We start from the raw sequence: 13,662 nt of genomic DNA, 5'->3' as shown, positions 1-13,662 counted from the left end.
TTGTGTGTAACACGCCCAAAAAGTGTCATTTTGCTGGCATTCGGCTGGCGCCTCGGCCATTAAAAAAAGGCTCGGCCAAAAAAGAACCACTTTTTGGCCTTGGTACACAAATAGCTATTTCTTGATCAAAAATTTTGAAATTTAGCACAGTTAAGGAACAGAGCAAAAGTAGTTACTTCCCCAAATCTTATAATTTTGGAATCAAAACTCCTTAAGTTACAGATTTTTAGACGGTAGAGATTTTTTATTTGGATTAATCTTAAAATTTCTAAAAAATTTAGTTTTTGCTCTAAAATTTTGAAATTTCGTACTGGTAATGAGGAGGTCTTAGGTAGTAATTTCTTAAATCTTTATTGTTTTAGGGTTGAAATTATCTGAATTTATTAGAACAGATTGTTAATTTTTGATCTGAATGAAAATCAAAATTTAAAAAAATTGTATTTTTTGTTCTAAAATTTTGTAAATTAACACATTTAATAAGCGAATCAAAAACAGTTTTTTCCTAAAATTTCATTATATTGGAATTAAAACTGCCTAATTTACAAATTTAAAACGACACGGTTGAGATTTTTTATATGAATCAAACTCAAAATTTCTAAAAAATCTAACTTTTGCTCTAAAATTTTGAAAATTCGCACTAGCAATGAATAGGTTTCAAGTAGTAACTCCTCCAAATTTCAATGCATTAGGGTTGAATTTATCCGAGTTACCAAAATTATCAGCAAATTTTTAGCTCGAATAAAAATAAAAATTTTAAAATATTCATTTTCTTGTTCTAAAATTTTGAAGTTTAGTCAAAATTTGTTGACTAGAGTAATTTAACATTAAAAATGTACAGATACTCTACAAATTAACAAATTGTTATCATTTTTACCTAAAATTAACTAAAAAGTTTGAAATAAACCACAGAAAACGTATGACTAGGAACAGACTAGAGCTCAGAAAGCTTAAACGAGAAATTCTAAGGGCACTTCCTCTCTATAAGTCTAAGTTATAGGATAGTCAATTTTCCCGGCTGTCGATTTGAATAATTTCAAGATTCACAATAACACTAAAATATGGCTGCTGCCGGTACATGAAAAATGGCCGTTAGTCACCAGCACGTGCTGGACATTGCTCTTGAAGTGCTTGTTAAAAACGTAAAAAGAACAAACTAACTTCACCCAAGCGCCAGCAAGAACGAATAAAATGGAATCTAAATTTTTTGAAGACTACGTATTGTCTCCGCGTTACTGACAGCTGCAGATCTACAAGTTCTCCAAAATTCATGTCTTCTCGTGCCCCGAAGAGTTACTTGCCTTAAGCTAAGGATAAGCAACTGATAAGCCGCCGCTTACACGAAACATAATCTTGACAAGGCTTTGCTTTCAAGTAAACAGTTTTCATGCGAGAACCGTCCGGACTTAAACCCAAATCTATCATGTGTCCAATCACGTGATTAATAAACGCGGATTTGCCTAGTTGAAAAAACTGTTTCATTGTTGCCTTGAAGATGCTAATTAACTTCCAACGTTCATAACGGATTTATGAAGTGCCGTTTTCAAATGGTGGCACTCGTTAAAGTTTCATTAGTGTTTCACCAACTCTACTCTGAATAATACGCAGTGCGATTAGAAGTTGGTGTAATAATGGGCTTTTTAAGACCGACGGAATTGCTCGCGAAGAGAAGGGAGAACTGAAAAGTCTGATTTTTTACGACGGTCGGTCTCTTGAATGTTGACGGAAAGTTTCAAATTAAATCGCTGTGACATTGCAATGTTCGGAGGCGAGTCGTTGATGAACATTTCAAGAAAGGCGCTTACGAATGTATTCGTTTTTGCGCCAATAGTCCAGGCTAAATAGACACAAAGATTTCAAAAGCTCAGAATAATTTTCATAGGGCTGATTTTTTGAGTGGACGTTTATTTTATTGTTCCAAATATTTACAAATATCTTGTCACTGCTGATTCCTAGTTGTCTTAATAGCTATAAGTGTCAAACTTGTCTCTAAAGATTGAAGGAAACTAAAATGTAACATTTTGGAGATAACTGCGTAACTTTTTTAACAGCACACATATTGATGGAAACTTTTGACAATTTGTTTAGAACAATAAAATGAAAGTCCATTGAAAAATCAGCCTTATGCGAATTATTCATTTTTATTTTGCCTGGACTACAAATTGGAATTAATTTTTAAGAACCGCAAATTCCAATTCAAACAAAAATGATTAAAATCAAAATAATCCGAATTGGGTTTCACACCTTCAATTTTTTGAGATACCCAACAATAAAACAAACATTTCCACATCTTTCGTTTGATTGAACCCTCCAGATTAAATCGTCCGTATCGCACAATCATGTAATGCAAATATTTTTCTACGTAGCTGCCGTGAATGTGGGCGTTGAGACTCCTCCAGTCGGGCTAAAAAAATTCCAATACAACTCTATAAAATCCCAGTTCTATTTTTCCATCTCTTTGAACCGTAATCGAGCAACACAATTAAAGCGGATTGTACGTTTCATTCGGGATTTTATTTCTGCGGACGTTTAAGCGGTTTGTTTGTGTAAAGGAGATTTAAAGGTCTGTTTTACTTTTTTTGCGGGAAAAGTAGAACACGATGTGATTATTAGATCAGTATTTTTCAACGTTTTAGTGTTGCCAACTCGGTAAAAAAAAGAGGCGCTCAGTACCCAAACACACTAAAACGAGTAATTGGCATTATCCTTCTCGTTACCTATCCTAGCCACGTGCCGTATCGCTCAGAGAAAATCACGATGAGCATCCTAGTTATTTAGTTCAACACGGTCATATTTAATCCGGACGAGTCAGGAGACAAAGTACGGGATTAAAATTTAAAGCGTTTCATTTCGTCCGGAAAGCCGGAAATATGGGACATGCTATGTTTTAGTCGATGATTACTTCCATCCCGGACGAGTTTAAGTCGGTTCTAGTTAGAATTTCGTTTGCCAGACGATTACGTTGTTTAATTAAAAAGGAAAGGCTAACAAATTGTCGCAAAATTACGGGATTTTGCTGCTTGTTTGCGACAAATGCTGCAGCTTCGAGCAAAGTTGTAACAAAAGTTTTTAAATGAAAAATTTTGATCAAGTTTAATTGGAAGAAGTGTCCTTTTGTGAGGCGTCAAGCAAAGCTGCATTCGGCACAAGAGGAAAAGTTTACGTTTTGAAATAGCCTAAAAGTCTCTAAATCTAATATTGACGACATGGGAAACGATCACTGGAATTGTGTTGAGTTTTGTGCAGCATTCGATTGTGTTTGTTATACCCACCAGTTAGTTTACTGTGCAAATTACAGCATTATAATTTCGATGATATAAGCTTAATGGAATCCCATCTACTGAATCGGAAGTAATTTTCAGCGGTTAACAGTACAACTGGAATTAAATGGTGCAAAAAATTGTATACATATCTTATCGAAAAGAAAAGTTGAAAAACTCACCAATTGTGGTAAGCAGATTTTTAATCGACACGGTAGAGATTTTTTTTTAATCAAACTCAAAATTTCTAAAAAATCTAATTCTTGTTCTAAAATTTTGAAATTTCGCACTAATAATGAAGAGGTCTTAGGTAGTAATTCCTTCAAATTTCAGTGTAGTAGGGTTGAAATTACCCAAGTTACCAAATTTATTAAGACTGCAAATTTTCAGTTCGAATAAAAATTAAAATTTTAAAAAATTCTTTTTCATGTTCTAAAATTTTGAAATTTAGCACCGGTAAAGAACAGATCTAAAACAGTAACTTCTCAAAATTTTATTATTTTGGAATTAAAACTGTCCAAATTACAGACATTTAAACGAAACGATAGAGATTTTTTATTCGAATTAAACTCAAAATTTCTAGAAAATCTAATCTTTGCTCTAAAATTTTAAAATTTTGCACCGTTAAGAAACAAAAGCAGTAACTTTCAAAAATCTCATTATTCTGGAATTAAAACTCCCCAAGTTACAGATTTTTAAACAACTCGGTAGAGATTTTTAGTTTGCATCAAACTAAAAATTTCCAAAAAAATCTAATTCTTGCTCTAAAATTTTGAAATTTTGCACTAGTAATGAGGAGGTCTCAGGTAGTACATCCTCCAATTTTCACTACTTTAGAGTTGAAATTACCCGACTTACCGAATTTATTAGAATGGACTGTAAATTTTTAGTTCGAATAAAAATCAAAATTTTCAAAAATTCTTTTTCTTGTTTTAAAATTTTGAACCTTATTACAGTCAAGGAACAGATCTAAAGCAGTAACTTCCCAAAATCTTATTATTTTGGAATTAAAACTCTACAAGTTACAGGTTTTTAAATGACACGGTAGGGATTTTTTTATTTGCATCAAACTCAAAATTTCTAAAAAATCTAATTCTTGCTCTAAAATTTTGAAAATTCGCACTGGTAATGGATAGGTTTCAGGTAGTAATTTCTCCAAATTTCACTGTTTTAGGGTCAAAATTAACCGAGTTGCCGAATTTATTAGAATAGACTGTAAATTTTTTTATCAGAATAAAAATCAAAATTTAAAAAGTTTTTTTTTTGTTCTAAAATTTTAAAATTTAGCACAGTTAAGAAGCAGATCAAAAGCAGTTTCTTACCAAAATTTCAGAATTAAAACTTCCCAAGTTACGAATTTTCAAACAACACGGTAGAGATTTTTATTCGAATTAAATTCAAAATTTCTAAAAAATCTAATTTTTGCTCTAAAAGTTTCAAAATTCGTACTGATAATGAAGACGTCCCAGGTAGTAAATCCTTCAAATTTCACTGTTTTAGGGTTGAAATTACCCGAATTACCGAATTTATTAGGATAGACTGTAAATTTTTAGGCCAAAAAAAAATTAAAAATAAATTTCTTCTTGTTCTAAAATTTTGAAATTTAGCACAGTTAAGGAACAGGTCTAAAGCAGTAACTTCCCATAATCTTATTATTGAATTGAATGTAATTTTCAGTGGTCAACAGTAAAGCTGGAATAGAATGGTGCAAAAAATTGTATACATATCTTACTATAAAAAGCGAAGTTGAAAAACTCACCAATTGTGGTAATCAGCGTCAAGGAGTACAAAAACGAAGAACTAAAACTCCACTTGTGCACGTGCTGTCCATAATACACCGTCCCTCCTCCATACACCCGTCCATCCCCGTTCTTCATCGTCTTAAACAACGCCTCTTGAAACATCATCACTTCTTCAGCAGCCAGTCGCGTCCAATTTTCTCTATACAAAATATTTAAATTCTCCGTAATACTCCATAATCTATCAACAGTTTCAGTCCTCAATTCTCTAACACTGCTCGGACTCTCACTAGTCTTAAGATCACTCTTTGACGCCGCGACCGCTGTATCATGTTGGACACCTCCTTCGAGGGTCATAAAGATAAATGCTCCAAGAATAGTGTATGCCAACACTAAACAACACACTCCCAAAGTGGCTAAAATCGATGTGGTTTTATCACCTGTACAAGTGTAGCAACAACAGAAGAAAGTGTCTCTAGTGACTGGTTCTTTGTGTTCGAAGCAACACTTCTTCGGTGCTGGGCTACCTGGAGGAGAAGCGCGACGAAGATATGGGGAGTGTGGCGGGTAGCCGGGGTATGAGGGGGTCGTTGGGGACGATCGCGGGTCTCGTATCATCGTGGTTCTTTTAGGGGGTCGTAAAGAAACGCATCTGCAAGAAAAAGTTTTAGATTTAACATTGAATTCGTCCAGTGAAATGGTTCCATTTTAATGCAACTATTAAAATTGCCTCATGATGGTGCTCCGGCGTTATTTATAGACTAATAAACCACAACCATATTAATAAATTTCATTGCAAATATTATACCGGAAAATTTGAGCAGTTAAAAATAATAGTTCCAATGATTTATGCTCATTATAAATTTGGTTGCAAACGACGGAAAATCAATACGATTTTTCACTCAACGAGGTGCCTCAAACTAAACATTGTTATAAAATTGTGGCCCTCTGTTATTCGGTGGACAAGCAACCACCGATGAATGATGTTTTAATACCTAAAACTAATTTGTGTGAAAAATTGCCTGTCAAATTTACAATGCAAAATGCAAATTAATTTTTCAAGAGTCAAAGTTAAAGGTCCGACTGCCCAGTCATAATTCTGAACCGTCAATTCCAGGTGGAAAACTCTAACTGGAAGTCTTCCAAATTTCCCCAAAAGCCATTTGCATATTTTTTTAAAGGATCCTTTGTTTTTTTTCATTGAAGTCTATTTGGAAGTTTGAGAAGAAAATTAATTTACAAAATATCAAGACAGACGAAGTTTATTTTAAAAGTTTTTGTCGGAAGTTTTGCTCGAATGCCGTGACAAATTTAATGTCGTCTTGTGTTCAAAACTTTCTATGTCTATATGCCCCGCAGTTTCGTTAATTGTGCGGCTTGAGAGTTCATAGTATTTCATGCAGAGACGTCGTCTGGCCATTTCAGCTTGTTAATACATAAAATCAAATTCTGGCTAGACAAGATCCGTTTTGAGAGTTTTATTGGGCTATGCAGAAAACATCCAACCCACATTGTCATAGTTTTGAGATAATCGACCTTAAAAATTTGAAAATATTTTTTAAGTTTCAATAAACAAATTAAGTTTATTGTAATGTTTTCACAGGCTTTGAGACGCTCTTCTAAACAAATCTTTACGTTATTTTCGAGGTTATTTATTAGAATAGTCTGTAAATTTTTAGTGCAAATAAAAATCAAAATTTTAAAAAATTCTTTTTCTTGTTCTAAAATTTTGAAATTTATCCCAGTCAAGTCAACAGATCTGAAGCAGTAACTTTACAAAATCTTATTATTTTATAATTAAAACTGCCCAAGTTACAGACTTAAACGAAACGGTACAGATTTTTTATTCGAATCAAACTCAAAATTCCTAGAAAATCTAATTCTTGCTATAAAATTTTGAAAATTCGCACTGGTAATGAATCGGTTTCAGGTAGTATTTCCTCCAAATTTCACTGTTTTAGGATTTAAATTATCCGAGTTGCCGAATTTATTAGAATAGACTGTACATTTTTAGTTCGAAAAAAAATCAAAATTGTAAAAAATTCTTTTTTTTCTAAAATTTCAAAATTTAGCACAGTTAAGGAGCAGATGAATAGCAGTTTCTTCCCAAAATTTTATAAATTTGAAATTAAAACTGCTCAAGTTACAGATTTTTAAACGACACGGTTGAGATTTTTAATTCGAATCAAACTCAAAATTTCTAAAAAATCTAATTCTTGCTCTAAAATTTTAAAATTTTGTAATGGTAATGAATTGGTTTCAGGTAGTATTTCCTTTAAATTTCACTTCTTTAGAGTTGAAATTACCCGAGTTACCAAATTTATTAGAATGGACTGTAAATTTTTAGTCTAAATAAAAAACAAAATTGTAAAAAGTTTTTTTTTCTTGTTCTAAAATTTTGAAGCAGATCAAAAGCAGGTTTTTCCCTAAATTTAATTATTTTGGAATTAAAACTGCCCAAGTTACAAAGTTTTAAAGCACACAGTAAAGAATTTTTATTTGAATCAAACACAAAATTTCTAAAAAATCTAATTCTTGCTTTAAAATTTTAAAATTTCGTACTGGTAATAAATAGATTTCAGGTAGTATTTCCTCTACATTTCACTGCTTTAGAGTTGAAATTACCCAAGTTACCAAATTTATTAGAATGGACTGTAAATATTTAGTCTAAATAAAAAACAAAATTGTAAAAAGTTGTTTTTCTGGTTCTAAAATTTCAACATTGAGCACAGTTAAGAAGCAGATCAAAAGGAGTTTTCTCCCAAATTTTGATTATTTTGTAAATAAAACTGCCCAAGTTACAAATTTTTAAACCACACAGTAGAGAATTTTTATTTGAATCAGACTCAAAAATTTCTAAAAAATCTAATTCTTGCTCTAAAATTTTGAAAATTTGCACTGGTAATGAATCGGTTTCAGGTAGTATTTCCTCCAAATTTCACTGTTTTAGGATTTAAATTATCCGAGTTGCCGAATTTATTAGAATAGACTGTAAATTTTTAGTTCGAAAAAAAATCAAAATTGTAAAAAATTCTTTTTTTTCTAAAATTTCAAAATTTAGCACAGTTAAGGAGCAGATGAAAAGAAATTTCTTCCCAAAATTTTATAAATTTGAAATTAAAACTGCTCAAGTTACAGATTTTTAAACGACACGGTTGAGATTTTTAATTCGAATCAAACTCAAAATTTCTAAAAAATCTAATTCTTTTTTCTAAAATTTTAAAATTGAGCACAGTTAAGAAGCAGATCAAAAGCAGTTTTTTCCCAAAATTTAATTATTTTGTAATTAAAACTGCTCAAGTTACAAAGTTTTAAAGCACACAGTAGAGATTTTTAATTCGAATCAAACTCAAAATTTCTAAAAAATCTAATTCTTGCTCTAAAATTTTAAAATTTCGTGCTGGTAATAAATAGATTTCAGGTAGTATTTCCTCTACATTTCACTGCTTTAGAGTCGAAATTACCCAAGTTACCAAATTTATTAGAATGGACTGTAAATATTTAGTCTAAATAAAAAACAAAATTGTAAAAAGTTGTTTTTATTGTTCTAAAATTTCAACATTGAGCACAGTTAAGAAGCAGATTAAAAGCAGTTTTCTCCCAAATTTTGACTATTTTGTAAATAAAACTGCCCATGTTACAAATTTTTAAACCACACAGTAGAGAATTTTTATTTGAATCAAACACAAAATTTCTAAAAAATCTAATTCTTGCTTTAAAATTTTAAAATTTCGTGCTGGTAATAAATAGATTTCAGGTAGTATTTCCTCTACATTTCACTGCTTTAGAGTTGAAATTACCCAAGTTACCAAATATATTAGAATGGATTGTAAATATTTAGTCTAAATAAAAAACAAAATTGTAAAAAGTTGTTTTTCTTGTTCTAAAATTTCAACATTGAGCACAGTTAAGAAGCAGATCAAAAGGAGTTTTCTCCCAAATTTTGATTATTTTGTAAATAAAACTGCCCAAGTTACAAATTTTTAAACCACACAGTAGAGAATTTTTATTTAAATCAGACTCAAAAATTTCTAAAAAATCTAATTCTTGCTCTAAAATTTTAAAATTTTGTAATGGTAATGAATTGGTTTCAGGTAGTATTTCCTTTAAATTTCACTGCTTTAGAGTTGAAATTACCCGAGTTACCAAATTTATTAGAATGGACTGTAAATTTTTAGTCTAAATAAAAAACAAAATTGTAAAAAGTTGTTTTTCTTGTTCTAAAATTTCAAAATTGAGCACAGTTAAGAAGCAGATTAAAAGCAGTTTTCTCCCAAATTTTAATTATTTTGTAATTAAAACTGCTCAAGTTACAAATTTTTAAACCACACAGTAGAGAATTTTTATTTGAATCAGACTCAAAAATTTCTAAAAAATCTAATTCTTGCTCTAAAATTTTGAAAATTTGCACTGGTAATGAATCGGTTTCAGGTAGTAAGAAAGTTGTAATAGTACATTAAAAATCGTATCAGTTCATTTTTGGCAATTTTGTGGATAGGATGGTTTCTGCATAACTACGCTCGATTAATGAGGCAAACGTGAGGTTCGAAATGTTGCGGTCGTTTTAGAATTCGTTTATTGGAGAAATTGTATTATTTTCCTAGTTTAGGGGTTATTCTATTTATTTTTTGAAGCTGTGATGGAACCCTCCAGCAATCTTAGGAAATCAGTCTTCCTAACTTAACAGAAAACATCCCCTATAAAACACTCAATTCAGTAGTCGCATTGTCCCGAGAATTACCCCCGTTTAGAGTCGCAGCTCCATGTCATGCCGTCCTCAGAAAGATGTCTATAAATTGCACCGACAATTTATCACTCTATTGTTACGACGTTGATACGGAATAAATCCCGTCGAAGTGTTTTCTCATGTACTACTTTAATACCTTCAGAATTCCATTTTAGATTCTGACTTGAAGGGATAATTCCTTTAGTAACCAACAAACGCTCGGAAAAAACAAAACCCTTCCAATTAATCAATTAATTAATGAAAGACTCGCTCCCCCAACCCATGAAAAACAATCAAGTAATGGGACAACTAATCATTTCGATTGTTTTCATTACGTGTTCGTAGCAACAAGTGGTCAAAATCTAGCGCAATTTTTCCTTTCTTCTTTTTTTGTCCCAACAACAAAAGATCGGTTTCGACAACGAGCGGCAATTTATTCATTCAGGATGGGGCGGCTTGGCATTTGCATTCCGTTTAAGCAAAAACCACCATGTTAATCCTCGTCAGGAAAACGAAGTCGGTCTGACAAGAGTTATGTCAATATGAGCTCGTGCCGCCTGGTGGCGAATCGATAAACCACATTAAAGACCACGCCTCAGTCGGTTCGCAGCGCCATCGTCAGCACCAGAATGCATTTTCTCTGGCTTTTCAAACTAAAGCCGCTAGTTATTTTGGGTGAAAATGTGCATGTTGACAACTGGGAGTGCATTTATTAGCGATACTGTTCAAGCGGGAAAGTACTGCTTGTTAAACGTTTATGTGGGTGTTGAGGGAAGTTTTATGCAGATTGAATGTTCAGTGTTTCATGATAAAAACTATTAAAATTTTGTGCTCACTTCCTTTAGTAGTCACTGGCAGTAATAAATTTTTAAATTCGCGGTTTTAAGACTGGATTTTAAGGTGGAAAAACGCTAGAAAAACTGTGGCAAAACCGCATTTTTCTATCTGTCTTAATTTCGGAGTTATCAACCTTTCTACATTTCGCAACTTAAATTTTACAATTTGCGTTGCACAAACATTTTTGAGCGGTTCAAATACAAGTTAGCAAGGTGTAAACTAAGCCAGGTTCAGAGGTGGAATAAGCCGGTGTTCAAAGTGACAGCTGGATTTGTGAATTATTAAAATACAAAAAATACACAAATCAAAAGCAAATTTTTACATTTTATGCGTAATAATTGATTTAGTTTCCGAGATATTTATCTTTAAAAATTACGAAAAATGAGGAAACTTCTGAAACTTTGATCGGCCATACCTCAGTTATTTGTAGTCGGATCTGAATTTAATTCGCAGATTTGGAATCTGCGGAAAATTCTACGTACACTGATGTATAATAACTTGAGTTTACTCTAAAAAATAAGCTAGATATCAATATCAAAAATGTGGCATAGTTTTAGTAATGACTTTTTGCGAAAATTTGCAAATTTCGACTGTAAAAAAATTGAAGAACCATTTCTTAAGTAAAAAAACGCGAGAAAAACGATGACGTAAACCGCATCTCAATATCTAAAATAGTGTCCGAGATATCGAGCACGAATTGTTTCGAACCTTCAAAAATTTGGCCCTCTGGCGACAACCCAAAAATTCAAACGACCATAACTCAGTTATTTGTTGACGAAAATTGAAAATTCTCATGGTTTTGGATTCACCGTGACATTCTGCGTAAAATGAGACCCAAATTTGTTGAGTTTGCTGAATAAATAAACGAGGCATTGGCCAAAAACTGTTTTGAAAACGTCTTTTTAGGATGATTTTAAATCAATGTTTCCAAAATGAAAACAGCGCTTAATAGCTTTGAATTATACATCAGTCGAAAAAAGAGCTCGAAATCTTTCTACTGACAAAATTTGAGATCAATCGGTCAAATGGTTTACAAGCTATGGCCAAAAATAAAAAAAGTAAAAAATTTTCATCGTTTGAGTCGGAATTTTTTTTCGTTAAAAATCGACTATCGAATTTTGGGCTTTTGATAACATTTTCTAACGTAAAATGAGCCGAGAAAAAAATGGCGCAAACCGCATCTTAATATCTCAAACAGTTTCCGAGATATTTAACTTTAAAAATTAGAAAAAATGAGGAAAAATGAAAATCTACTTTCCGAAACTTTGATCGGCCATAACTCAGTTATTTGTTGTCGGATCTGAATTTAATTTGCAGATTTGGAATCTGCGGAAAATTCTACGTACACTGATGTATAATAAACTTAAGTTTACTCTAAAAATAAGCGAGATATCACATATCAAAAATTTGGCATTGTTTTAGTCATGAATTTTTGCGAAAATTTGCAAATTTTGACTGTAGAAAAATCAAAGAACTATTTCTTATGTAAAAAATTGTGAGAAAAACGATGGTGCAAACCGCATCTCAATATCTGAAATAGTTTCCGAGATATCGAGCACGAATTGTTTCGAACCTTCAAAAATTTGGCCCTCAATTCAAATTCGGGATATGTAAAATATGATTATTATTGGTCCAAGGGCCAAAATTTTGCATACATACAGGATGTCCGGAAAGTGGCCTTTAGGTAACATGCCTTTCCGCAAAATGTCCTTTAGGTAACAAATTTATTTGAACCTAAAATTATTGCACAGAAATCGTTAATTTTGGCATTAAACTTTTCCTTTTCAATCCATCATATCTCAAAAATTTTAAAACATGGATTTTTTTTAACATTTTTCCGGTGATCTATGGCATTGTCCGATACAGTATCACGGTGGTGCGCGACTTTCCGGACACTCTGATTTGATTTTTTTAATTTAAATAAAACGAATTTTCTTAGTATTTAGCTACCTTGTGTTGCAAATATCAATTTTAAATTCTAGAACTTATGACCAAAAGAACAAGGGGAGGTGCTGACAGCAATGCAGATAGTAAATTTTAAAACAAAAATTACTTAAGTTTGATAGTATTCGAGCAAGGATAAAAAGTTAACAACCAATCCCAAAAGCTTATTCTAGAGGACCATCCCAATTTCTTAGGCAACGAGAGTGTAATGATCATCGGACCAATGAATGATAGTGTGTGTCCATAGTTACCGATTTTCAAATTCTGTTCAGTTTCGGGATTGGCTAAAAAATTTGTATTTCAAAATTTTGGTTCTGAATTGTTTACATAAGTTATTTTTCTTTGGGTTACGAGTTCTGGGACACCTGTAGTTTGCTCAAAATGTTCTAGAAGGACCCAAATTTTTTGAAAATCGAAAAATATCGTGTTTTTTTATTTAATTCCATAAAAAATTGACATGAAGAATTAGGCAGATTCTGGATAATTTGGCACACGTAGAATTCTACCAGTTTTCATTAAAAACAATTCTTTAAAGAATTTCAGTTGGTTTTTGAATATTTTGTGTTAATTTTATACTGCAATTTAAATCTTTTTAAGAAAACTATCTTTAACTAAAAGTCTGAAATTGTTATTTCTGTAGATAGCAGTCTGCTATGGAGCTAATTTGAGAGCTGCACCAAAACACCAAATAGAAATTAGAATTAGAGGAAATTGAAGGCCAAGAATGAAGCTCAATAAATTAAATTTTCAAGTCAATATGTATAAAGACTAAAACTTACAGAGATGTTAAATCCATGTTTGAAAGGATTGTCAGAGATGTCTAAACTTCGATCCATAAACCATACCTTCATTTTCGTGCTACAAATTAGATATTGTGGATGATGACATATTACGGACAATCACAGCTTGTGCGACATGATTTCGAGATTATGATTGCTTAACCTCCTTGGAAATACAGAACTGGACTTAGGAGTAGAGTATATTTATTTAGTTAAAAAAATAAAACTGCGCAAAATAACCATCGATATTTAATCCTTTTACCTCTATTCGCAATAAAACTTTGATTTTATTTTTCGTTATTCATCATCCCACTTTTCACTCTATATGCCCCGCTAGCAGTCGTTAGCCGCCACTTTGAAAGCCCCGTCCAATTGTCTAT

At 32.0% G+C, this 13,662-nt stretch overlaps 1 protein-coding gene across 2 annotated transcripts in view; it reads right to left on the bottom strand.

Moving 5' to 3' along the window:
- Positions 1-13,662, bottom strand: part of LOC148177847 (TWiK family of potassium channels protein 7-like) — a 154,135-nt gene that overhangs the window by 59,440 nt on the left and 81,033 nt on the right. For both annotated transcript variants that reach the window (XM_088032813.1, XM_088032814.1), the window contains exon 2: positions 5,017-5,648. In XM_088032813.1, the coding sequence (XP_087888939.1) occupies positions 5,017-5,614 (598 nt within the window). In that variant the 5' untranslated portion in view covers positions 5,615-5,648. The remainder of the gene's footprint in view (positions 1-5,016; positions 5,649-13,662) is intronic.

This window comes from Gnatocerus cornutus, chromosome 3 (assembly GCF_029298725.1).
Source record: "Gnatocerus cornutus isolate USDA-ARS CGAHR chromosome 3, icGnaCorn1.1, whole genome shotgun sequence".
Classification (NCBI taxonomy): Eukaryota; Metazoa; Arthropoda; class Insecta; order Coleoptera; family Tenebrionidae; genus Gnatocerus; species Gnatocerus cornutus.
Note: the sequence above shows the minus strand (reverse complement) of the source record. Positions and strands in the feature narration are given on the sequence as shown.